At 41.4% G+C, this 26,759-nt stretch overlaps 1 protein-coding gene across 3 annotated transcripts; it reads right to left on the reverse strand.

The window, feature by feature from the left end:
• Positions 1-307: 307 nt before the first annotated feature.
• dnajc6 (DnaJ (Hsp40) homolog, subfamily C, member 6) lies at positions 308-26,530 on the reverse strand. 3 transcript variants are annotated; one of them, XM_026345544.1, is made up of 19 exons: positions 26,141-26,530; positions 22,692-22,836; positions 18,024-18,159; positions 14,548-14,597; positions 13,634-13,782; positions 12,470-12,592; positions 11,083-11,216; positions 10,149-10,343; positions 9,891-10,008; positions 9,260-9,339; positions 8,857-9,050; positions 6,763-7,140; positions 6,313-6,456; positions 5,573-5,674; positions 5,283-5,420; positions 4,866-5,201; positions 4,485-4,633; positions 3,914-4,090; positions 308-3,313 (listed from the first exon to the last, which is right to left on the reverse strand). In XM_026345544.1, exons 2-19 carry the CDS (start codon positions 22,702-22,704, stop codon positions 3,212-3,214), a joined length of 2,718 nt encoding a protein of 905 aa, XP_026201329.1. In that variant the 5' UTR covers positions 22,705-22,836; positions 26,141-26,530; the 3' UTR covers positions 308-3,211. The 3 variants fall into 3 exon arrangements, with proteins under 3 accessions (XP_026201329.1, XP_026201328.1, XP_026201327.1); XM_026345543.1 differs by lacking the exon at positions 26,141-26,530 and having other exon boundaries at positions 6,388-6,456; positions 22,692-25,049; XM_026345542.1 differs by lacking the exon at positions 26,141-26,530 and having other exon boundaries at positions 22,692-25,048.
• Between the last annotated feature and the right edge of the window lie 229 nt (positions 26,531-26,759).

The following is a 26,759-nucleotide window of genomic DNA, read 5'->3' on the forward strand; positions in this document are numbered from 1 at the left end:
GAAGTTGTTTACTACAGACGTACATTCACTTTGATACTCAACAAAGTTTTTTCTGTATTTAAAGTGGAACAGATCTTGAAATTAACGGCTTTTTCGTGTCAGTGTCTTTTTGCATTCTTGTATTGGTGCTTTTACTTAAGTAAAGGCTCTGAGTACATGTACCCAGGAGCATTTTAAACATGTCAATGTAGGCAGCACACTTCATGGGTAGCATGCTGCTGCCCTCTAGTGTTCAAAATGAGAAACAGACTCTTTGACATTTATTAGGGTGACACTGAAGATAAAGGGACACATAAAACCTGGTAAATTCTGCTCCCCTTTAATGTTTTCTGTTTAGTATTCATTGTGCACTGCACTTGATCATTATATACATCCTGTAACAGTACTCAGAACTGAAAAGGAACACATGAACAGATTTTGTACACAGTTTGTAATACTTGAACAGCAGACAGGCAAACACATTAACATACAGTATTCTGTATCCAAATCTGACCATTTCCATACATACCACAACTTCAAACAACACACATCCATTGACTACAATATAGAGGTTAGCTTTTCTAACATAGCTGAAAGATCGCAAATAGAGTATTCAGTCAGCGAATGAGTGTATCAGGGTTATTTCACATGTAGGTCTTCAGTGTAAATAAAGCACAGAAGCACATGCTACACACTTCCTGTGACTGGTAAATCACCAAAAGAAAGCCGTCACCCCAAGATCAAAGTTTGACATTTTCAACCTGAGATCCAGTGTCTGTTCAGAGGGCCCCCATCTGAGCTGACACATTTTTCTGCTGTCTGCTGTGATCCATTCTGGGTCCCAAAACAGAGGAAGAAATGTCACTTTATTGACCAATCCTAGTGTTTTTCCAGTCGTTGTTATTCATTCAATATCCTCAGCAGATGAACAAACTAGAGGTGCCATTTGAAATTCAAAGACCATCTGAAAAGCTCCTCATCAGTCATGTAAATGTCCAAGATGTAGATAGAGAGCATGAAAACGGTATTGCTGAACTTGAACAGTAGACAGTTGAACATGTTAAGGAAAATATTCTGCTGAATTAACAATGTCCAAATGGATTTTAAAGAACTGAACTGATAACAGGGGTTCAACATCTACATAAAACAGCTTTACTGGATTTTACAGTGGAGCTCTGTTAGAAACACAACGTTGAAAGGATACGATGTCCTCAGGTCATTGCTAATAGCTAAATAAATGTTTTGTTTTGCATATGTTTGCCACTGTAATCCCAGGATTATGAACTACTTTTTGCACAAGAGACAATGCCGGCAGTTCTATTTCCATCATATATACCTTAGTCCATATATTAGATTACACAGATTGAGTTTATCTATTAGGTGACCTTTAAACAGCACCTGCAACATGTATACAACCTGAATAAAGGTTGATACTTGAAGCCATGTGTGCTGTACCTTACTGCTAATATGAAATATCCAATATTACTTGTCCAGACAAAAAGCTGCAGGGATGCATAATAATAACAACATACTTTATTGATCCCCTTGGGGAAATTGTGGTTGGACAGCTGCCAGACAGTACAGATTGGCGCTACTACGGGGTTTTGGTGTCTTGTCCAAGGACACCTTGACAAGTAGACAGTAGGAACCCACTAAGACTGGGAGTCGTAGACGTCAGCTGAGCTATTGCCGCCCACTAAAAATATATCAAATAAAATGTCAGTGCTGTGACAGGAATGCTTCACAAATAACGAAATACATAAAGTGATCAAAGGAAAAAAGAAAAGCTTGCAGTCGCTGCAAATCGGTGTGGATGGCAACACATTTCTGTGATATTTGAGTGAACTTTGAGATATGAAGCATAGTTTACCTATGACAGGGATGTTTATGACTGTGAAATCAACCTGCGCCTTTACGTTAGCATGTTGCTGCTGTATTGTATAAAAATACTGCAGAGTATAAAAGGCTATACACACAAAACTGTGATATGGTCTGACAACTTATTTCCCTGTTTTTCAAGCTTGTGAACCAGTTTCCAATATGAGTTCAACATAATGGTCCAAAAACCTAAGACATTTCCTTCACACACCTCACATGATGTAAAACAACAACATGAAAATCAACAAAAATCAACTAATAAATAAATAATAATTGCTCTCCTTCAAAGCTGCACTGAGTGAAGTTGTCATTTTGTGCTTTCAGAGAAGCTCTCCTGCAAAAATACGTTACTGTATGAATGAGTGTGCATGAGGCCTCAAGGTGCTTCATGTAAGGACCTGTACATGTGCTAAATCTAAAATATACAACCCCCACTTCCCTGCAAACATAGAAACATACAAGGCTTATGTCATAATGATAAGCGACTCTCCTACAGTACAACACCACTAAGGTCCAGCTGTCTTTATTCTGACCCATGCTTTTTTTTAAATCTGATTTAGTTCTAAGTCTAATGAAGATGGAAGCTATATTGTAATCAGTGTTCAAGTTAAAAGTACTTTTATTCCCTTTCCGAACCTTAAATTGTTAAATCTTAACTCCAAACAGCTGACTGGAAAACAGGGCTCAGTTCATTTTCACTGTAATCACTGAAAAACACACCATACCGAACAAAACTTGATGATGCTGTTCTTTTTCTTACTCTTTCTAACATTCTTTGATATGACAGAACTGATCCTGGATCCAATTTACACAGAAACCAAAGCAAAACGTACTCATCAAGCAAAACCTCTTCCTGGTAAATGACTCGTTTTTCTGCTTTACAGACTATTTAACGCTCTGAGTCTCTAGTAACAGACGCCTGCTTGTTCGGTTTACTCTCTGATGTGGTTCTCTCTTGTGTGTGTCCTTTATCTGTGTTTTGATCTGATTGATTTCTTCTGTGAGTCAAATGTTTCTCAGTTTGTCTAGATGTTCTGGTAACTCTGCTTTGAATGGTCACTCAACGTGGAAGGACAGTGTTGCACCACATATATACAGTAGGTAGGTACGTTAGCGCTACAGGGACTCGTTTGTTCAGTCTTACTGTTCTGTAGTCTTTTGTCATTGTTCTGTGATGTTCTGTGTGTGTGTGTGTGTGGTAAGAAGACAAACGTGGGTCAAAACACAGGTATGAAGGCCAATGTTGCAGGGTGCGACTGTAGTATGTTGCCCACAGGTGGTGACACGGTTTCAGGATTTGATGATAGAACCAGGAAGGACATCCTCTCCTCATTCACTTAAACTCACTCACTAATTAATAGAGGGGCTTTTGTCCTTGGCTTTCAAATTCTGACCAGGCATCATTTAGTTCCATGAAAATCATCTTGGCATATTGTTCATATGGTTGTCCTGTTGCCTGTGGAAGAAGAGAGAGAAACACAGTTGAACAGCTGCGTTTCTGCAACAAAGCAAATGAGTTATTCAAAGCAGACGTTTTGCCGCTGGCAAGCACCTGGATATAAAAACACCTGCTAGATATTGGACCGTGTTCAAAACTGTTGAAGCACAAACTAAGTACAATTTGATTCAGTTTTTATTCATGCTAATGCTGCAGTTATTAATTAAGCAAATTGGCACACGCACAGGCACAGTAGGCGACAAAATGTGGTTTCATAAAAACAGTGCTTATACACTGCCCGTCCCAAAAAAAAGTTGTTGGCAGCTGAAACATAATCATCCATGAAGTAATTATCCGATGGGAGGCTCTCACCTATTTGCTTAGTTAAATCCAGGTGGTCACTTTTTGTGGACGGGCAGGCTATAATAAAGAAATTATGGAATTCGCTGTATCAACTGATACAGTTAATAATTTGGGTTAAACAGTACCTTTAATCTTATCTCAATAAAATTGAGCTTTCTATACATAGAGCCACAGAAATGCAGTTTTTCCTGTCTGCATACAGGTAAAGATCATCATTTTCTTAGGTCTAAGACCACCACTCATTACGTTTCTGACCTTGTCTGGGTGCACAACCAGGACTGCTTTGCGGTAGACCTTTTTGACCTGTTCTGGGGTAACCAGGTCAGCCATGCCCACAGGCTTCCACCGCGTCTCGCCCTCCCACAGTACAGTATGCATGGTGGATAGCAGGGCACGAATGTTGCGCTCTTTCCCCTCAATCCAGTCCAGAATCTGGGTCACAAACAGGGGAAGGAGAGAAGAGGAGTCAGTGATGACCAGATATGAAACAATTATTATCAGAAATGTGTTGTTATTTTGGCTCTAGTCATGGGAGACTTACACTGGATGCCTAATTAATTATGTCATAAACAAAAGACAGGCTTTAACAGCCAAGGGCCTTTGAGTACACTATCCTACTTTTGGGAATGACTGAATTGCTTTTATTGTACTATCCTGAATAAACAGATGACAAAAACCCAATGAATTAATGACATGTAATGAACAGTGATTCTTTTCAGATATACAAAACAACAGTCATGTGATTACATGCTGTTTCTTGGATAACAAAAAGCAGATAAGAACAACAAACTAGTCATTATTTCAGTTTTACAAAGGAGTTACTCGCCTTTAGTTTCTCAGGGTCCATCTCTTTGGCCATCTCCTCCTTCCTCATCTCTGCTATGGTTCTGGGCCCTTTCTTCTCTTTGGTCCCGGCAAAGCCCTGACCGGACAGCAGGTCATCGAAATTGGCATCCGAGGCCCTTGGTTTAGTACCTGCACAAACACAAGAGAGGGAGAGCATAGTTTTCAGACTACTCAGCCATTTATCATCCTGCACAATTAGGTGCAATGTACTGTCAACAGCTAAGTGACCAATCGATATCCAGTGAGTGAATGCACCTACAGCATCAAAATGTTAAACATCCAATCATCCAAATATTACAACACCTTTTTTAGACCTTCAATACCCATTTATTTCAGATTTCAATCAACATCTCCTGCTTACCCATACCAGCCTGTGCTTTAACCCCTGCACTGGGTGAGCCTCCTCCCATTGCAGAGAAACTGACATTGTAGTTGGGGCGGTTCTGGGGTGATGTGTGAGGCATGGAGGTGTGGCTGGGACTGGGCTTTGGCTGAGGCACAGGACCCTGTCCTTGGGGTGGCCATCCCCCACTGCTTCCAGCTCCTGGCTGCCATGAGGGGAAGCCGGCTCCTGTGTGTGGCTGCCACGCTCCTGTGTGCTGTGGAGATGGAGGAGGCCGCGATGGGGATCCCATGGGAGGGAAGGAAGGGGTTGCTCCAGTAGGGGTGGTGGGTTTGCTGGAGAAGCCAGAGCCTCCTGAAGAAAAATAAATGAACACTATAACATAGAGATGGTGGTAAAAGTGAAAAAGACTTAAGACAATTTCCAGTGACTGACCTCCGAGGCTTCCGCCTAGGTTTCCTATGTCAGCGAATGGGTCCAGAGTGTTTGGCTTGGTTTGGTGGGTGGGAGTACTGTGGACTGATCCTGTGGGACTGGTGGTGGCAGACCTACTGCCCATACCAAAGCCTCCACCTGAAGGAACAAGTAGTAATGCAAGAGAGAGTTTTTTTTTACTGCAAATAGGGTTTGTTTAGATTAAAAGATTAGATGAACCCTCTGAGCTGTTTGTGGTTATTAGGTGTGTTTTTGTGTGTTTATGTGATTATATCGTTTCTGGGTTTTACCTGTGCTTGTGGTAGCAGGTCTGTTCCAGTCCCATCCTCCCATTACATTTTGTTGCTGAATGTTGACGGTTGGGGTGGTGGGCGGGATGGGGGAACTCCGGCCTATTCAAGCAAATAAAGGTTTGTCAGAGACAGCGCACACAGTAAATGGGAGACATGAACCCGCACAGCCAGAGAAAATAATAGAAGGTCTGAGACTTGTTAGAGGTGTTGGATGTATAAATGGATCTAGTCACTAGTTCTTCAAACTACATTTTCTGTTATTGCCTTGCTAAGAACATAACAAAAAACTTTGTCTTTCTTCATCACAGGCCCTCTCCCAAAGGAAGGAGGTAAATCCTAGTGAATATAAAATATATAAAAAACTTATTAGATGATGGAGAATGAATTAGCACACCTGTGATGCAAATACATCAAGCAAACTCGTTCACTGCCAAACATACAGCAACAAATTTGAAAGGATATCTACTGCAAAGCCGGTGTCTGAATAAACAACAAAGACAGTAACACAAGAAAACTACTTTAAAAACACAGCAGTTTAATGAATCTTGATAAAGACGCCAGTTTTAACCAAACTTAATGCAAGCAGACAATCACAGTGCATGTTTTTGTGCTAAGATGCAGCCGCAGACTTGCAAATCAGTGTGAAACATGCTTTAGTCTAATTCAGACCGAAATGTTTTGTTACGTCATCAATGCTGTGAAAAAGTGTGCAGCAGACCTGCAGATGCATGCCTTACCCAGGTTTGTAGGCTGCAGGGTGGGTGATGGAGAGCGAGCAGCATGCAGGAAGGGGTCTGGCTGCCCCACATTACCTGGTCCAAGGAATGAACCCATCATGTCCTGAGTCTTAGGCACTGGACCCGCTCCAAAGGGATCAAACACTGAGCAAAAAAAATTCACACAACTGTCATTGTCTTATGCTAAACAATGACATGATAAAAGATTTTTTAGTTTAAGTTATTTAATTTCATTTGACCTAGTTTGGTATTAATTTTTCAAATAATCCTGATTACCTAGTATTTATTTCTTTATTTTTTCTAATAACTTAATTGTTTATTGTAAAATGTCTAAAATTATATTATTAAGGTCTCATAAGTACCATGGGAAGTGGAACTACTTCCTCTAATAAAAACTAGGAGATCAAGCTAAAAGCACATGAAAAAACAAAGTGGATCTTGTTGTCTCACCTGGTGGTGCAGGAGAGGGACATGGCGAGGCGGTGTTGGGGCCTACTTTGTGTGGCGTGGACTGGGTAGATGAAGGCCCGCTGGTTGGCTGGGGTGGGGCCCCAAACAAGTCCCCTAGAAGATCAGTGGCTGCAGCTGCAGTAGATGGAGGCTGAGACGAGGGGCGTGGGTGGTTGACGTCCTCCCCATCCAGGCCAAGCAGATCCACTTCCTCAGTAGGTGCAGATGCTGCGGGCGTTGGAGCAGGGGGCTCAGGTTTTGGGGGGGCCTTGCTGGCGTTGCTTGACTGACCAGAGAGAGACAGCATCTCATCATCAGAAGGTTCACTCTCCTCGCCATGGCCCTTACCATCTGGACCTCCATGGGGCCGGCTTGGCTCTGTAGGAGGAAAAGACAGAAATAGAAGGAATGCAGTAAATGAATGAAATGAAGGAAATGAAAGGGAAGGCAGAAACACAGAGCAGGTTCGGAGGAAAAGCAGGGTGACACTGGAAATAATGAGCAACTACATAGGTCATCACTGCTACAAGCACCAGATGATCTCTTAAAACTGCAGGTTGGAGGGTTTCACACTTCGCAGTCTGGTAATTGGTTGGTGGCTGCATTAAGCTAAAACTTTTAGCAACACAATAAATCTTTGTTTACAAAAGTGCCATCAATAAAATATGCAGGATTCTCTTAAAGAAAGTACAGGACGTTCAAAATGCCTGTAAACTACGTACTGTAGCTAGTATTAACCCAGACCTTGGTAGAGCATTTTTACTTTGTGTGGCTGAACTCTTTTGTTTGTATGACCGTGAGTCTTTGCTTCGACTGCCCTGGTCTCCAAATCCACAAATATATTTAAAACATATCATCTTTATGTGTTATATGTAGAGACAAAATACAGCATGTGTCACATAACTTCCAGTCGACTACTGTGGTCATTTATTCAGTTCACTACAGGGTGGATGTTTGTGCTAGGGGAAAATTTAAATGTTTCTACTAAAGTGATATATTACCTTAATAACAAGGATGGGTTAGTTTCAATTCAATCAACACGTGGAAACAGAATTTTCGAATTCATTTCATGTACATTTTGGAATTTGGAGTATGACTGAATTGAACCAAACCGTGCTTAACTAATGTCACTTGACTGTAAACAGCTCTAAGCTCTCCTCTACTGTCTTACCCTCCAGATCCAAGCCCTCCATCTCATCTTGCAAGAACACAAATAAGAGTCATATTAGTGTGTTTTATTGTCTACATGATAATGTTTGTAAATTAGTTTTTGAATATACCACTGTATTATTGTATCATATGTACCATGTTACATGTGTCGGTACAATATCAGTGTGTGTGAGTGTGTACGTTCAACAACCTACAATGAAGTTTTGTAAGTTAGGGCTGGTGTCAGGGTCTTGGTTTTTAGTTTAGGGTTAATTAAGATTAAGATAAGTTTTAACTATGGGTAAATAAATAGACATTATCACTATGTTATGAGTAGAATAATAGCAGCAAACATCACCAGTTACTAAAATTGCTTCATATTCAGGACACACATTTAAAAGATTTTAGAAATCAACTGATTGATTGTTAATCCAGTGTCATTTAACAGCAGCTACCTAGTTTGTATTTTTGTAACTAAGCTTCCTAATTAGATGCAAGTTAGCTGGTGTCTAACAAGCTTTTGTTTCTTTTTTTGTTATTTTTTCTTAACAACACAACTAATCTGTCCACATTTTAGACTAACTACTACTTCTACTACTACATTAGTTGGTAGAAAAAAATTTAACTTCCTTGTCAAAAGTTAATGTTTACTCTACTGAGACTTCTTCTCAGTTCTCAGGTCTGAGTATCACAGACGTAATTTATTGAATATTAACAAGATGATCACTGTTTTGTCAATCAAGGTGTCAACCTTAAGCCAATGATATTAGAGCAGTAAAGTCTGTATATGATTTTCCGAAATGCTGATGAAAGAGGAAAATAGCCTAAACAGAAGCTAATGGATAACTGACATGCAGTGTAATTTCTGTAAATAATTAATGTCATAGTGTTCCACATACAGCCTCCCACCATGTGTGGCAATTGTCCCTAGTGTCCCCACAGTACCAGCAATAGCAAGTGCGTCCTGATGTTCCTGGTGGCAGGAGAAGAGCACATTGGGGCTGAGGTCTTTGCAGGGGAACTGCTCCCACGGCGGCGTCAGGTCTTTTTGCTTGTCTGTCCCCTCGACCTCCACATCCAACAGCACATGAAACAGCTGGGGATACTTCTCAGGAGAGTCACATGCATCCAGCTCTGGTCTGCAAGGGCAAATAGTGTGCACAAAAATATTCAAGGCACTGCCTAGTAGTTGTTTTAAAGTCTATTACATGTATATTACTGGATGTTGGCATTTACCAGCATTACTTTTCATATTGTCTCTTTATTTTGGGACATTACTAAGAGACACTTGAAAGTTGCATGTCGTTCCTGTGCTAGTTATAGTATTACAAAGAAGAAATGTTCCTACTTGTTAAACTTTAACATGGTTGTTCCAGGAGCAATGAAGCCAGTGTGGAACTGGATCTGGAAGATCTGGGTGTTGGACACCTAACGAGAGCAGAACAAATGTAAATTTGGATTATGACAGAAAATCATAATAGTCAAACATAGCCTACTGTAGTCTCTCACAGCATAACATTGTCTTGTCCTATAAAACAAAATAACTGCACGTTGCTTTGCCAGTTTTCACAGATTTATACTTATTAGCTAAACTGTTTAAATATACTGTACTTCAGTATATTTAGTCAGTATATTAGTCAGTTAGTTTCACAATCCAGCTAGAGACATGTTGTGTCCATGCACCTTTTGAAAAATCTGTTTGATTTTACTGTTTACTGTGTTAAAAACCGTCTTTCTCCTTCTGTGCTCCTGACATTTTGTGGGTTGTTTGGAATCGGGATGCACAAATATTCAAATAAATTGCAAACACATCCAGAGACTGTTCAATGGTTCATGGATCCTTGTGCCAGCAGAATCATGCCAGGCTTGTCAATGTGCCTTTGCTCATTAAGATCTGACTGAAATGTTAACTATATAGAGAACATAGGCTTTAAAACAGATTCTTTAGGATTTGACATAGAGATGTACACAGATTCTACCTTGGCCTGTAGACGTCCTCCAATAGTTGACCTCATGTGGTAGACAGAAACCACAACATCTCCTTGCACACTTACACCTAGCTGGAACACCACCTTTCCCTCTTGGACCCTGTGTTCTCTGAAGTGAGGTAGGATAACAGAGGAAAGAAGGAAAACAGAGGATTTACTTCAGGATTTTTATTCTAACTTTCTGACCACACTGTCATACATAACCTACATTACATTACCTAGAGCATCAGTACTTAAAAAAGCGCCTACCTCATCCTCTCGTATTCCTGTGCAGTGGTGAATATCTTCGTCTCTCCGAGGAGGACGTCACAGAAAGGCCGACAGCCACTACGCTGCTTGTTGAAGCAGGGGACTGGGCTCATAGTGAGGGACTTGATGACTAAGGGCTTGGAGTGGGGTAGACTGGGCTTCTCTGATACCATACTACAGACATAACCTATGTACCTGCACAGAGACAAGGATAGATTATTACAAGGTTGTTTTGTCCTACACATCCCACATCACTTTGTCACACCCACATGACAGCAGTGTTTGGTGATAGGTGCCATCAGTCATTCATAAACGGAAAAAATGTTGCACAGACAGTGGGGGCTCATTATATTTCAAAGCACAAAACACTGCATTGAGCCAACAAGCAGAAAGCAGTTAAAGAAAGATGAGTGCAGTCAATTCAATTTAAGGACTCTGTGCTCTGTCAGGAATTATGTTATTGCTGCAATTTCCATAAACTCTCAGTCAACTTGCACTAAAACTCTGACTCATGAGGGAGCAGTTGCTCAAGCATGGGCTGATAAAGAGCTAGTAGCTGGCAGGGTCATAGAAAGGCTTTCCTGGAGATCCTGTTGTTACTTAGGCTGAGGAAACAGTTAGTTACTACATGTAGCTAAAACACTGGCATTGATTATGTAGATGAACTTTTGCATTTTAATAGGCAGATAGGGTTGTCGAGGGTATATGGTCAGTATAGACTGCACCATTTCATCATTCACTATACAGTACAACACTTATAACAGCAGAAATAAAAAAAGCTGCTTGGGATTTAACAGCAAAGGGGGAAAAAATAAAACGTGCCACAAAGACGTTGCAGATAAAACTTCAGCAGCCGGTTTCTTTCCTTTTATCACATCCCCTCTTTTCTTTCTCATGCTTCATCACACCCACACACATGCTGCAGAATGCAAACCTGCGGTGTGAAGGCCAAAGGCTGGTACCGGGTCTTTTGGCGCTGAGCAGCCGCAAGGCTGGAAGTGGATTGTCGAAGAGGTGGCAGAAGCAGAACATGGCACAGACCAAAACGCCAGAAGGTGCACGACCATCCTGAATCCACACAATAAAGGAGACACAAAGTCATCCAGCTTCACTAAGGACTGTATTAGACTTATCAACTTTCTGAAAGCCTTCTGTAGATCTACACTGTCACCATAAGCATATTGGAAACTCACATGCGCAAATAAGCGAAAGGTGACTCACATAATAGAGGTTTTTATTCACTAAATGTACTTCTCCTTTTATTTTCTTTCTTTCTCTCTCTGAGTTCACTTCAGGTTACAGGGAGACAAAAACATTCCTGTGATCTGAAGCTCAGAACTGTTTTTAGAAGGAACTATTTGGTTGAGATGCAAGAAGGAGCAGTTTGCCAAACCACAGTCAAACCACAGCGACTTGGCAATAACATTCCTACCACATGCTAGTGTACAGTATCACTATCGCAGACGGAGAACAGACAGTAAAAAGTGAAATGCTAAATGTTTGTATTTGTATTATTTTTGTGTGTTTCTCTGCCTCTGATGATGTCAATGTGTCATCACAGGTGAACTAAAGGCACATTAGAAGTGACTGCTGATGAAATTTTGTTGATTTTGCCAAAATGATCTCTAAAAACAAAACACTTGCTTCAAATCATTTACCTCTCTTCAACCAAACACAGAAACAAGACATTCAAGCCTACATGAGGTCAGAGTCTTATGTATTATTCCAATTCTGCAGCTGACATCCTAAAATGTACCGAAAGGCAGAAACTGGTTTAATGTATTTGAAACGAATGAGCCAATGAAAGTATGGGAACAAACGTGTGGTTTGCTTCCCCCGTTAAGATTTACAGGTCTGCATGGTTTTGACACACAATGATTTCATTACATCATAACTAAACATGTCCTATTTTGAAACTGTCACAGTTCAACCACCATGTCTCCCTCTTGTTTTTCTTAAGACTTAAGTAGAGTTTTTAGGACTTTCTCAAAGTTTCTGAGCAGGTATGTGTTTTGGCTAAAAAAAGCAGGAATATAAGATGAATCTCTGTACAGTGAATTACAAGCGAGGAAACACTGAGAGGTTTGAAGAGTATTTCACTCAGTGCTCTGAAAGCGTAGTTTCAATACTGCGCATAGACACAAAAATGGGACATAAAACAATTGAAGCAAAGCTTTGAAAAGTCTGTCGAGGGACAAACAGAAGCTGTTCCTGGAGGCCCTGCGGCTTTAAATCTGTACTTCAACTGACCAGAATCAAGACAATCAGTAAAAGTAAGATGTAGGATGGAGATGAGTATAAATAGCTGATTGTTATCTTACCGAGCAGGTGATGACACACACATTCTTGGGATTCTGTTTGAGCCAGTTGTGCATGTTCTTACTCACTGCAAATAGGTTGTGGAGGCTGGGAGCCTGCCGAGAAGGCCAATTACACTCTGAAACCTGGGAAATGAGAAGTTGGTGCAGGAAATAAGAGCGGGACAAAGGAATGAGGGGAAGGAGAAAAATAGTGGGGAAGTGCAAAGAGACAGAAGACAGAAGAGAGGAGAAGAAAGATGAGCAAGCAGTAAAGAAAGAATAGACATAAAATCAGGAGGAGAGGAGAAGGAGTGGCAGAGGTTAGCAACAACACTGCAGCGGTAGAGAAACATAACACACCAGTTGTCACGATGAGTCATCTGCTAGAGATACAGCAACTTTCACAAGCAGACAGGGGGCCATCTTGGCCATGTTAACTCCACAGCTTGACTTCTCAGCTTCCGTGGTTGTTTTATGCCAGAGGGTCGGAGTCTTTTACTGTAGAGATTCCACATATGCCTTCACTTGAATCCAAATCCAGCTGTTCAAATGTGTTGAATGACATGAGACAAGGACCCCGTGCCGACAGCAGTCATGATGATAAAAACGGAATTAGATGGAATAATAATAAATGGCTGATTTTGCTCCAGCACACGAGAGCACGACACAGTGCCCACATTCCCTTCCAGTTCACATTTCACAGTCACAAATCAAATAAGATTTTAGGTGTTGTACAATCTTTAAAACATGAGAGTCTAATATTATACATGATTACCTCACTAAATATTGATTAATTATTGTATAAGCTACCGTGCATTGAGTCACTGGAAATAAGCAATGAAGGCTTGATAAGCTGATGGATAAGGGATGTAACGCTAAGAGTTCTCTGCTCGCTTTAATGCTTTGTAGAACTAAAAAAAAGTTGTAATGACAGAGGAACCACAAGCAATGATAGGTGTGATTTGGTAAATCTAATTAGAAGCCTATGACAACATGTGCTGTTGTTTCAGTCCTCACTTAAAACACTGCCAGACCACAAATAGCCAGCAAATCATCAGCATCAACAGCATCTCGCACACATCTCACTCTAGTGTTATAATAGTCCAGGGAGTTAAAATGGTGCCACAACCTTTAACAACTACATACAAACTAATATATCTGTGATGGTGACAGTGTCACACTCACCCTGTTGGAGAATTTGGCCCCACGGTAGTTGCGCTGTGATAGGTTGAAAACAGTGTAGTGGTCAGCATGGCGACTGTCAAGGAAGGAGCGGATGTCCTCTACATGGTTCTGGTAGCCGATCTGAACTGACTCTGCTGGGTAGGTCATCACTAGGAAAAAAAATAAACAGTATCTCAGACGTTTATACACATTCAGCAAGTATGGAAACCTAACCATTAGCGGCTGTGCAGAAGGCATGATGGGACAGAATTTTGATATTTCCAAGCACTAATATAGTTTAAATAGCTCATTCAAACCATATAAACTGGACGCAGGGTTTTACTGTAGATAAGGGCAAAGGAGGGAATAAACAAAATAGGCGACATCTTTGTAGAAGGGGTTTTTAAGACGTTTGAGGACATTTCTTTAAGGTATGTTATACAAAAGAAACACTTTTTCAATGCAAAATCAATCACTGAGGGCACCGGCACTTTTACCCCTAGAAGAAATCATGACTAAGAACTGCTGGAATTGGGGCCTTTTATGAAAAGTCAAATATGGGGAGCTGGTATGAGAGGAAAGCTTAGGGTAGATACCTAAAAAAACAAAGTGGCGACCACTAGAGGGGGAGGACATGGGGGAGACGGCAGGAGGTACATTTATATGTTAAAACTGTAAGTGTTAGAGGGACCTAGAGGTACGTTTTGTTGTATGATGGTGAACTTGAAGATCTTAAAGTAAGAGAACTGCAATTGTTCAAATTAGATCCAACTTGTAATTTTATATCTTAATGTTGTAGTTTAATATAAATTCAATAAATGCAATGTTGAAAAAATACATTTTTGAATCAGATTGTTGCTTATTTCATGGTTGGGGTAATAAAATGAATCATCACATGCACAAATGTCCATTATCGTTAATTAAAATGGGTTTACCTATGATCCGTGATGTGATATAAGCAATGTCCAGCTCCCCTTTAGTGTACCTGAAACCAAGGAAAATAACAATAAGACAAAATAGTACAAGCAACATGTATAAACATGTGATGGAGTCCGTTGAAGGCATAGTGCTGTACCAGATGCACCAGGCACATTTCCGTGTTGTTCTCAGACAAGTTAATCATTCAGGAGAGATGATAAAAAGATGCTCCATATTTCAGACATATCAAACCTTTAAAGAGACCAGATCAATACAACAATGTCCAGCATCCTAAACATTGATCGAGCGCTCTACTGCATCAGGCTCTAACGCACATCCACCAGGCTTTAAAGCAGAAGCCTCCGTGTGTCTGGCTGTGAGGAAGCCGTATTTTACAGGTTCACCACAGTAGGCTGAACTGGAGTTGGAGTGCGATTTGTTTTACCTGTCTAATTCTTGTGGAACAGCTGATCTAAAGTGTTTAAACAGCTACCCACCGTAGTGCAATTACCAATCCACATTAGTAGGTTGATGTGTATCAAACTGAGTTTAATCGTTACCTACTGTGAGTACTACCCACAAGCAGGGCTGATCTGGGCCACTGATCTCTATGTGGTCCTGGAGGAGTGCCACATGGCCCTGATGCAATGCTTGATGTGGTTATGTAATGCAATGCAACTCGACTTGTCCACTTTGGACAAGGCTGAATGTGAAGTTCTGTCCTTTCCATCGTGTTGAGGTGGTTAGGCAGGTGAAAGCAGACAACATCCAGCTAAAATGAGTAAACCAGTTGTTTGTTTACATTTTGACATTTACTTCCAGTCCCAAAGGCCGACTGCTGCCTTCAACGTCTGCTGGACGTGTGGTAGCTCGCTGCAGCTGTGTACTTGCACGATGTGGCAGAAGAATGACAACACACACACATGCAGATTCCCACGAGCACATCCACCACCACACATGCCTGATGTTTGTATTTTCTTACTGGAAAGTAAACACCAGGAGCACAAAAAACATTTTAGGCCAGATTTTATCACAAGTGCTGTAACTCGGTCTCTTGTGACCACACACAAACACATGCACACATACACACTCGAATGAACGCAGTCTAAGTGGGTTAGATCCCGATGGATATTTGATTTGCACTGTCTACATTCCCTTCATGCTCCTCTCCAAAAACTCTTATAGCCTTTTCCTTTAAGGATCAGCTTGTTTAATCTAGACGCAGATGTAATGTTATGATAAAGTTAGAGAGGGAGAGGGAGGAAATAAAGTTGTTTAGTAGGAAAAGGCAGAAAGAAAATGTTGTGTTGACAAATGAGAATAACATGAAAATAAGTGGAAGAGAATGAATCTAAACAAGAAGAAGAGTGAGAGACCAATGGCAAAAAAGTAGAAAGAAGGACGAAAGTGGGTTTGTGGGGGACAGGGGCAACGAACAAAACCGGATCAACTACCCAGCGTCCCTCACCACTGTGTTTCTCACAGACACTGTTGAGTGTTGTTTCCAAATTGGTTTCCCTGCAAAATGTCCTTTCAGCCAGGTAAACAAACAAGCAGGCAGCTTTAAATAATTCAGCAACAGTCTTTTGCCTTGAATACAGATGAGACTGAAGCAGAACAGAAATCAAGTCTAGTTGGGTGTATTAAAAACGGGGCTGGTTAACAACAACTCGCAGGAGCTTCAGTTCAGGTTTTTAAAAAAAAAGCATGATCAGGGGAATTTCTACTGACGAAAAGTCACACATATTCAACCCCCAACACAAAAACTAATCACTGAGTAATCAGTGAGTGATGTTTCTGCCACTGGGGTAAACAAAGATACCTTGAATTTCTTTAAGTAAAATAAAGAGTGGGAGTGGGAGATAACTCTGTGGGTTTGTGACTGTGACATGTAACTTATACATTACACTTACTCATTTGATCCATCGTTACTGTGCTACTTCAAATAAAAAAACAACTGCATTGTTGTTGCCTTGTTTTGAAATAAGCCTGATTCTTGAAGTATGAAAAGCCGCCTTGTTTCCTCCCAATAGATGTGTGGGATCTGATCGTGACAACTATGCAATCCAAGTCTTTGACATTTTAGTTTCTAGACTGTAGACTGAAAATATAATGTAGAAACGCATCCAGAGAAGTTACCTTGAAACTGTTTTTACAATGTAATGCAAACGGTGCTTGGCATGATTTTTATTTTTTCTTGGATCAGAATTTGTTGACTTGCTTATTTTGCAGTTGAGGGAGAGCAGCACCTCCCATGAATTCACCATTAGATCCAGCTGTTTATTAGATCCCTGTAATTGCATGTTGTCTCCACGACTCATTGTCATGGAGCAGCACAGGTAAACCACCAAAGACAGTCATTAAGCAGGATCCACAAATTATTATGATACTAACATAAACCTGAGATTATACACACAACCCTCCCTGACCTGTAGTTGCACCATTCTAGATGGTGAATGGTAAAGCTAACTGTAGGAATTTGTAGTTTTTTAAATGCAGCTATTAAAATCTATGTCCATCACATTACACACAGGATAGTAAATGTTGATACAGTACATCATAGAATCAAATAAATCTCTTTAAGCTGTTTTAAAGTCTACTAACGTGTCACATTAGTTTACCTCTGTTCATCCACCTATCCCAACCAACCACTTCACACAGACACAAACACACACTACCACACAGAAGGCCCTAATGAAATGAATCCTTCTGTATCCGCAGTGCACTGGCCATTTGGCACAATGAGCTGCCATAAATAATTCAGCCAGGGGAGCAGCGACAGGCAGCAAATAGAGGAGAGGAGGAAAGGTGGAGCCGAGATGAGAGGCGTGAGGAAGCGGAAAACATGAGGGAGCGACGGGACCGGAGTGGGAGTTTGCAAAAGATGTGAGCAGCAGAGGAGGGGAGACACAAGAAAGGAATAATGGCAATCAAAGTTGATGAGTCAACAGCCAGAGGAGCAATGTGTGTGTGCGCCTGTCTGATACAGAGGCCCCTTTGTGCTGCCCTGTGCAGATGCCTGTGCACAAACACTGGGACGAGCGAGCGGTGCCAGACTCTGCTACCTCCCTCTCTCCTCCCTCCATCCTCACTGCTCTGTTTCACTCTTAAAGCTGTGGGACGTTGGCATCAACAGCAAACAGTTTTCAATTAACAAATGTAATGTTAATACTTCAGCGAAATACAGATATTTTAATATTTAAGCATCAGCAGAAACAGAGTCTGAATTATATCTGATATGAGGAATTCAAAGTCAAGCCTAACCACCGTTGTCCTGTCATCATTTTCCTATCTGGACTTCTGAACCTATACATACTTTCCAGCAAGCAAATTCCAGCAGTTTAGATGTAAAGTTTTTCAGAGAATATGAATAATTTAAAACAGCTTATTATTGTAGCTCAAGTGCAATAGAAATGCAGTTTACAGTGGGCGCTATGCAACTGCTACAGTGCAGTGCATTATATTGTACTGTGTGAACACAGCCATCACTTACGTGGCAACTTGATGCATGACCTTGGTGGAGGTGTCCTTCAGGGTGTCCTTCAGGTTGTCCTTAAAGTTGCTGAAGAACTTTCCGGCTCCTCCCTTCACCATATCCAACAGCCCTCCACCATAGCTGGCATCCATGTCTGGAGATGATTATGTGCCAATCAGAAATGACAAACAGTACATGCACACACACAAACATACACTGAAGGTCATGACCCCATGGAAACACTGCTGGATTAAAACCATCTTACTCTATCCCCGACCAAAGACAAATCTGTTTCTAAGCAATTGTGTTGCTTAAGATTTAACATAACTTCTACTGAATCCATACAAGCCTTCATTTGTAAACTGGAGATTATGGTTTTTCACTTTAATTCAGCGAGGGATGGATGCGTAGGTGTGAAAGCACGATGGACTAGGACACAGACACAAGACACACAATAAAATGCATACCATCTGGAGCTGTGTATACGGTAGCAAGAGACGGAAGAAACCCAGGTGTCACATCTGAGTCAGCACCCTGTGGTGATCTGAGATTTTCTCTCTTTCTGTATTTTCCCATCCTAAACCCATCACTGGACATGTAACTTTGCAGTGCATATGTTGACATATCTACAGACTTTGTGTTGCATTCTCAGTGAAAGGCAGATTTACAACATGGGTTTAACTTTTCTCATTTAAAGTTCAGCATCACATTTGACCTGCTGGTTCAACACTGCAACACTAGACTGATGTATCGTACACGATCCAGCCGTATTGTAATGTATTTATATTCCCCACTGCAACTGTGTTTGGACTCTTCACTTGCATTGAGATATAGGGTGACAGTGGGAAGGTCTGCCCTCTTCCATTACTGAATATGACTCCGTCCTGTGAAGCCAAAGTCTGAAAGTGTACCTTTTTTTTTTTTCAATTTGCTTCATTTTCAAGAATCTATCTCACTCATAGTTTTTGTGGTTAAAAGATGGGAAACATCAGTGATGGGAAACATTTTGGACTGATTTTAGCAGCAGACTTTAACACATCCAAAACACGAAAATTGTGTCAGAGAAAATCTGGCTACAGATTTTTCCTGTGAATTCAGAGAGTAGCTGCTTTCTGTTCTGTTTATCTCTCTGTCTTTCTCCCCTCGGTTCATCACAGACATTACTTGTCTATTCTTGGTCCCTCGATTCCTCTCCCTTTCCCTGCTTCGCTCACTTCATCCTGACCGCCTTCACCGTATGTGTTGAAGAGGATTCTTCCAAATTTAGACTTTTCATCTTGGACTGCATGAGACCTGAAATGTGTGACAGGGATTTATTTTTCTACTGAGGAATAAAACTCCTCAGCTTGTTAAACTCATGTTCAACAGTGTATGATCCAGAGAAACATTTTGGACTCGACCGTCAAACTTCTTCTCCTAATCCAATACAGCAGTCCAATTTCTAAGTCTAAATCGGTAGGTGATGGTGTAACTAGGGTAGCCGTAATAGTAGAAACTCTTCCTAATATTAATACAGTGTATATGTAATCAGGTTTATCTCACTGAGCCACACAGGAGTAAGAAAGAAGAAAATTTAAGTACACTTGTACTTTTATCTAACTAAATATACAATTTTTGGTTTATTCAGAAGAAGCTGCAGATCTCTATCTCTTCTGGTTTCCAGTCTAAGCTACGTTAACCAGCTGCAGAACCTATTTATAGTCCTCACACACAAAGCCTCATCAAGAAAAAGAGCAAGCATAACTCCCAAAATGTAGAACTATTCCTTTAATATAGTAGCCTTGCTGAGCATGTCTACAGTGGATAATATAAACTGAAATGCTTCCCTTGCCATTTTAAAATCTATTTTTAACTTTCTTCCTATGCATATTTTTTCAGTCAGTGAGCATGACAGGCTGTATTAGGCATGCCTGGCTCCTGGTCTACCTTGAAATCAAGAGCTCAGTGAGCTCAGCCTGGATCTGCCAAACATGTCTGATACCTGCGCAGGTAAGGAGGCAGATGTGATGATGAAGGAACAAATGGGCTTCAAAGAAATCTCGCAACAGACAGAGCTGTTCTGCGAAAACAGTGTCAAGACAATAGCTCACTCCCTCCTCCCTCCTCAGCTGCCTCCTATCACTTTCAGTGTGTCAACCAATAGAAAGAGAGAGGGAAAGGAAGAGGGAGGGAGAGGAAAAGAAAAGACAGCTCTAGTTATGTCCCCAGGGATCAGTGGGTTGTCTGAATAAGTCTGTCTCCCACAGCCTGAACCTTTGCCACCCAGTACCCGGATTGGTGTGAATGACACAGATGGATACATACGCACATCTTGTATTGCTGGGCCATGTTGCATCTTGGACCTGAATAAGTGTGGCATCAACCCAAACTCTAATCTGCTTAAGTATGGATGCTGATGATACGCTCCTTGTCTCATCATTATGGGACAAGGAGCGTTTGATTAATAATCTACTCTACTGCTTTAAACAGCACGAGAGCTCAAACAGGCTGTGAAGAGAGTGACACGTAAACTGTTGCACGCTTGAGATGCAAAAACAAAAATAATGTCATAATCAGAAAAGCACTGGTAATAAAATTTGTGATGCTGTTCTGTTCAAGTGTCTCAGTAACGTGACAGTGAACCATACATAGACAATGAAACTGAAATAGCTAAATGTGATTCAGCCATGATCCATTTGGTTATTTACATGTGTGTTATAGTGACACATCAAGACGCCTCTTATGAAAAAGTCTAATAGAAGTACTGATTTTTTAATAAATATATATATTTACAGTATATTCATATCCCACCGAGCTACTTATTCACAGGTTTTTGGATAGTGCATCATTTTCTGTGCTGAGATCACACTGAAACATGGACTAACTGGACATCCCTGCTAATGCAACACAGTAAAACTACTTTTCTTGGCAGCAAAGCTCAACACAATATTTATTTATATTTGTTTTATATTCTTAGTATATCCAGCTTATGTCAGCTGTGGCTGTTTTATGACTATTGCAGAGATTGATGCAGTGTTTTCCAACCCTTCTGTCCTGTCATTTCTTAAACTGAAGCACTGTCTACCGATGACACCTCCATACACGTTTCTGACTGTTGATTATGACCAGTGTAACGAGTTGGTTGATAAAGTTTGTACAATATGAACATTTAATTCAGCTGTTTGTTTATTTACATTTTACTTCATTATGTGTGTCTCGTTCTCTGTTTGCTGTGTCCAATTCTGATCATACTATAAAGAATTATACGTTATGCTCTATCTGTGTCTGTCCAAATCTGCCTGCTTCCTGTTCATTTGTAAACCAGTCTATGTGCCTCTGTGTCTGTGGCCAGATGGATGTGGGAGTGTGCAGGCTGGTTAGCCAGCTACAGTGACGAACTCTGTCGATCCAGACACCAGGGGAGGCTCTAATGCAGACTCTATAAGGTGATACAGGCGCTCACGGAAAGAGAGTGTGGGACATTAACAGAGCAGGGAGCTCTAGGCTTTGGCAGAAAGATAAATGGTTTGTTTACATGTGCTTCCCTCCTTCTTGAGTATCAATCCCTACCCTACAACATCTGACTTTTTGTGAATGGGACAGATGGATGTAGATACACACAGGTACAGAAAGACACACATGTACATGAAAAAGGCACTTTGGCGAATCAGGCGTGCCAGACAGACATCTGACACCATAGTCCTCGCCACCCCCCCTTCCACATCCAAATCCCTATCCCCAGTCGCCTCCCCCCAATTGACCCTCCCTCCCTTCTCATCCAGCTTCTTTTGTTTCACACAAATGTTCATCCCTGGAGGCTGACTGACTCCACAGACCACTGCAGCGAGGTTAACACAGAGCAGACAGAGACCTAAGTCCCATTTGGAGAACAAAGTTGAGGGTTGTAGCATTTCTTGATTGTCTGTTATGCAGTTTACAGTTAATTTAAAAGTAAAGGATGTTGTTGGTTTGGGTTTTGTATATGTGTACGTTGTAATCCCAGATGGGGTGAACCAAATCTTTGGCGTGACATGATATATGAAAATGAAGTATTAATAGTACTTTAGTTACAGGGGTAGAATTTGTAGTGGAAATAGTTGCAGGTAGTAAAGTGGCAGCATGTATCATTAGGTTCATAATCCATCATTCACAGCCTGTGGACTTCTACACTTTAAAATCAAAGTAAACTGTATTAACATGCTGCTGCTGCTGACCACTACATTTACAACACATAAAAAAGTGAACAGGTGATTCCTGTGGTTATTATAGTAAATATCACTCAATGTTGACTGTAAAATGAGTTTGCATACATATACCTGCATATGTTTTACCGTATAATGGAGGTTGGAGTATTATATTTTAATATGCCCACAATCTAGTAATATGGATGTCTTAACCCAAAGACCTCATGACACTTTAAACATGTAATACATAAATTTAAAATTATGGTTTTGCACAAAAGCAATGGTAGCAGGATCTATTCTACATGCAATGTCTTCTTGTTTCCATTTAGGTGGGGTCTGGGGGATTCCAGGAGGTGCAGAGCATCCCTGTCTACTTTCACTACTGTTAGCCATGATGTGTCCACTGCTGCCTCACAGCTACAGGCCGCGTTAATGCTGTGGAAAGTCAACACATCTTACTCATGCACGATTCATGCAAACTACAGTCGCCATCCGAGTTACCGGAGGTTTCGGGGACTCTTACCTGAGCTGTCCATGGTGCTGCAGTCCTCCTCTCTCAGTGGGCCTGCCTTTGGTCCAAGGGTGGCCGCTATGGAGCCTCCGAGTGCGCCGCCGCCGCCGCTGCCTCCTCTGCCAACACTGAAGCTATCCCCGCCGCTGTCGACCAACTGCAAAGATTCATAGCCATCGTAACTGGTCTTTTTCTTGTAGGCCCCCAGCAAGCTCATTACCGAAGGACGCAAAAGAGGAATTAAAGACAAAAGAAGCCCCAAAGACGAGGTAGGCTGCTCCGCTCCGCTCCGCTCCGCGCCGTCGCCACCACCGCCGCCGCCGCCTCTGCTGCTGCTACTGATGCTGCTGCTGCTGCTGCTTGGTGCCCCACATGTCCGAGGAGAGGACGAGCAGTCCCCTCTGTTTTCTGTGGAGAGAAATATCCTGCCCGGTTCTCCCCTCTCTCTCTCTCTCTCTCTCTCTCTCTCCTTCTCAACACCGCATTTTACTACGACGACGCTGCTGTTTCTGCTGTAGTCCCCGACTGGGTGAGGGAGCATCCATCCACCCCTACAGACAGTCCTCTCATGTTATTACTGCATCTATAATTCACACACTCTAATAGGTGAAAAGGGAGGATGGCTCTAACCCTGTTCTTCTGCAGAGACTACAAACACCAGCTCCTAATATATAGAAATATCATATGTCTAATAAAGAACACGCTGTAATTCTCAGGATCAGTAAATACTGTTAATATTATAGTGACATAGGGAAGAAACTGCACTTTAAATATAATATATACAATTTATTACCAAAGCCACTTCCAAATAAGTGAGATCCCACTATTTGCTATAGTGCACAGAGAAAGGATGTTCTCCTTAAAGGTTATTTTCTCCTGGCTCCAAGCAAATTGTGATTGTATAGTGTGGTATATTGAAGTAGTTGGATCACATTATTGTTTTCTCAATTAATTAGGTTGTAAAAAACGTGATATATTTGCCAAGAGTGCTCCTCACTGCATCCCAGATGCCTGGAAAATGTTTGTTTTGTTCCACCAATAGTATTAATTTCTAAATCTTAACTGTAAGGGAGTGACAGCACAGATAATGAAAGATGACCCCTTGGCTTAACATATTAGACGACAGAAATAAGAGGAGTGTTGTTGTTAGTATTGCAGACAACAGCACCATGCTTTGTCAGGAAAAGGAAACTCAGTCTGCATCACTTCTCTGTTTCCCTAAAAGCCCTGGGTGTTAGTAGGCTGATTGTAGCATCATTAAAATGTGATGTAAATAATGTAAAATCGAGCTGATTTGTAATTTTAGCTCCAAATTATTCATTTTAGATCCAGTTTCTGTGTTATGACCCAGGGGCCGTGCAGGACAGAACACTGACCACTGGTGGCATGCTTCCTTCCTTGGCCTTGTCCCCTGGCAACGGAAACCCTACATGGTTCTGAAAAGAGGACATGAGCCTGGGAAACTCTTTTCGGAGAGCCGACGGGAGCTCAAAGCACAGCGGGAATGGAATGTCCGAAAGGGTGGAACGGTACCCCCGAATAACCGGATGCCACATGCTGCCACTGCAGTGTTGGGATGGAGCTTCCTGTCTTGTTTCTAACTGTGCCGACCAATGTTTAACCCACGATGCTCTCATGAGTGAGCAGGTGCAGCATCACAAGGCATCACAATCTCTGCCATTTCAATGAAAAGTTAAAGATTTACTCTTAAAGACGTGGTAAGCTCAAACAAGAAAAAGCAAAGGATGATTTCATCATCATTTTAGAACAGAATTTGAATTTGGATCATATAAAACAAACAACTGTCAACAATATGTTACCTTGAACCTTAGAAAATATGATTAAATTATCAATTCATCTAGTTACAGAAACATTACTGACTTCACAAAAAAAAAGCTTATAGAACAACCATAGAAATACTTTGACCTGCATCAGACCTTTGTTCCAAAAGCATTAACATTTCTAGGCTTTCTATAAGAGACCGTAGTTCAACTTTTGTAAAACATGTTGCATAAATATGGAAAAATGGCCAAAAAGTGAATTTCCATGATAAAACTGATTCAGCACTTCCCTTGGTGACCTGTAGTGGTATCAGTGAGACACTTGTAATGCACCTTAATGATTCATGAAAATGCTATTAAATGCACAGTTCAGCGTCATATTCTTATACTTATTACGGTCTCTTATCTGTTTCACTTGTTTCATTGGTTTTACCACCGTCACCATCATCATAATCATTATCAAAGACAGACTGAGGATTAATTATTATCCTCATAACAGTTAAAGAGAATCCAGGAATGCGCTGGTTCAGCTTTAGGACTCACTCAACAAACACAGTTGGAACTTTACATCCTGTAATTAAAGGATTATTGTCCTGTGTGCTAAAAACTGAAACTTGCAGGAACAGTCTCCACTGAATATCAAGGGCATCAATGACCTCTTGATTTGCCACTAATTCTGAGCTGGCTGGTGGGAGGACAGACTTTTCTTTTATAGTTTTTTTATACCAGCAGCATCTATCCTGTAGAAATGCTGCCATGTATCATACACATCTCTTCCCTCTGCTCTTATGGCACTACATGCACTTTATCTTTACCAATAAAAGCTGGAGCATTATGTGATTCACAGGCTGCTGATGTGAACATGAAACCACACCAGGCCGTGTTGGGCTGATCATGTGACGTGCGTGACGCCGGTGGTGACGTGGCCGCGCGCTATTGGACAACACAAACCCAGGAGCTGTCCTGTCAACACAGAGCCAGCCCTGATAATATTGACGATGACAATAACAGAAACCTCACATTAAAAAAGAAAACCGTGATAACTGTGGATGGACATTTCATTCATTTCTACTTGAAATTGGCCCTTAATAGAAACTCATTTTCGGAGAGTGCCGTGCGCCTTTAAAGGTGCCATGAAATGCCGCTACCGAAATCATCAGCTGACAGAAAGATCCAACTGAGATCCAAGTGGCACCCTTCACACTCATTCGTGCTATTTTTTTTTATCAGGATCAAGCAACATTAGCAACAATTGTCGTGCAGAAACGACAAGTCGTGTCACCCTCTATCTCCACAAATAATAATGAGGATCTAATAAATTGACACCCCTGATAAAAATAACCCAAATGATGTCATTCACGCTGCTCGTGTGCGCACAGAGGCCGAAAGCACAGAGACAAGTTACTGATTTTAGATGGATCTGTGATGACAAACGAATGATTTCTCCTGGGATAAAAAAAAAAAAAAGTGCACGTTGATCATATCCTCTCTATCCATCGAGTGGAGATGCACTATGAGGGGGAAGTGGTGTGAATTTCCAGAGCAGCCTCATATTATGTAACATCCATGTAGCCTAGTGATGCTCTGTTCTCCTTTCATGTACATGACAGCGAATCAACCATGTCCACGAATCGCATCAAAAGAGTATAAACAAAAACCAAATCCTGCAGATGACTTTACCTTGCAGGGCGCTCTCTATCATTCTCCCGGGAGCGCCGTCTTGTGCTGTGGTGGAGATGCGCTTTGAACCCCGGCTCCGCTCACAGACACAGACCTTTGATTTGTCATTCGCTGCCAGTCAAAGGTCAAAGCGTTAAGCCTCCTGTGTGACACCCTGCCCTGGAAGATTTCCCCGGTAGCTCCCGGTTTAACCTGCCAATAAATGTGCAGAGGCGGCTGCGAGCTCAGGTGTAATCATATAATCACATTTTGGCATATGACTAACAAACCAGGTCCCGCGATGGCGATTGGTAGATCCGTAGAAGATGTGGATGGACGTAAGCAAGGCGACAGCAGGTAGTGTGGATGTTCATGGGTCTGTGGAGTAGAAACTGCGCCGCTCAGCGCATCACAGCGACTGAAGCAGGCTCGGAAAACCTGGAGTGGACTGAGAAAACGGGCTGAATGAGAAACTGGCGCAGGAAAATAAATGGGCTCGCAAAAGAGAATTGCAGAAATCACACGATCTGCATAAATAATACAAGATTATTGTGGATTTGAAGCATCATCAGTGGAGTTGTTGTCTTATTTTTAAATGGTTGAGTACCGATTCCCCTCAGTAGAGGTCCTCACAACAGCA

Source organism: Anabas testudineus, chromosome 4 (genome assembly GCF_900324465.2).
Source record: "Anabas testudineus chromosome 4, fAnaTes1.2, whole genome shotgun sequence".
Lineage (NCBI taxonomy): Eukaryota > Metazoa > Chordata > Actinopteri > Anabantiformes > Anabantidae > Anabas > Anabas testudineus.

Coding starts and splice junctions, on each gene's coding strand:
- dnajc6 (XM_026345542.1), bottom strand. CDS start 23,220: ATGCTCCCTCACCCAGTCGGGGACTACAGCAGAAACAGCAGCGTCGTC. Junction 4,634..4,865: donor TAAAGCACAGGCTGGTATGG/GTAAGCAGGAGA, acceptor GTGTTTGTGCAG/GTACTAAACCAAGGGCCTCG. Junction 3,314..3,913: donor TGGTTGTGCACCCAGACAAG/GTCAGAAACGTA, acceptor CTTCTTCCACAG/GCAACAGGACAACCATATGA.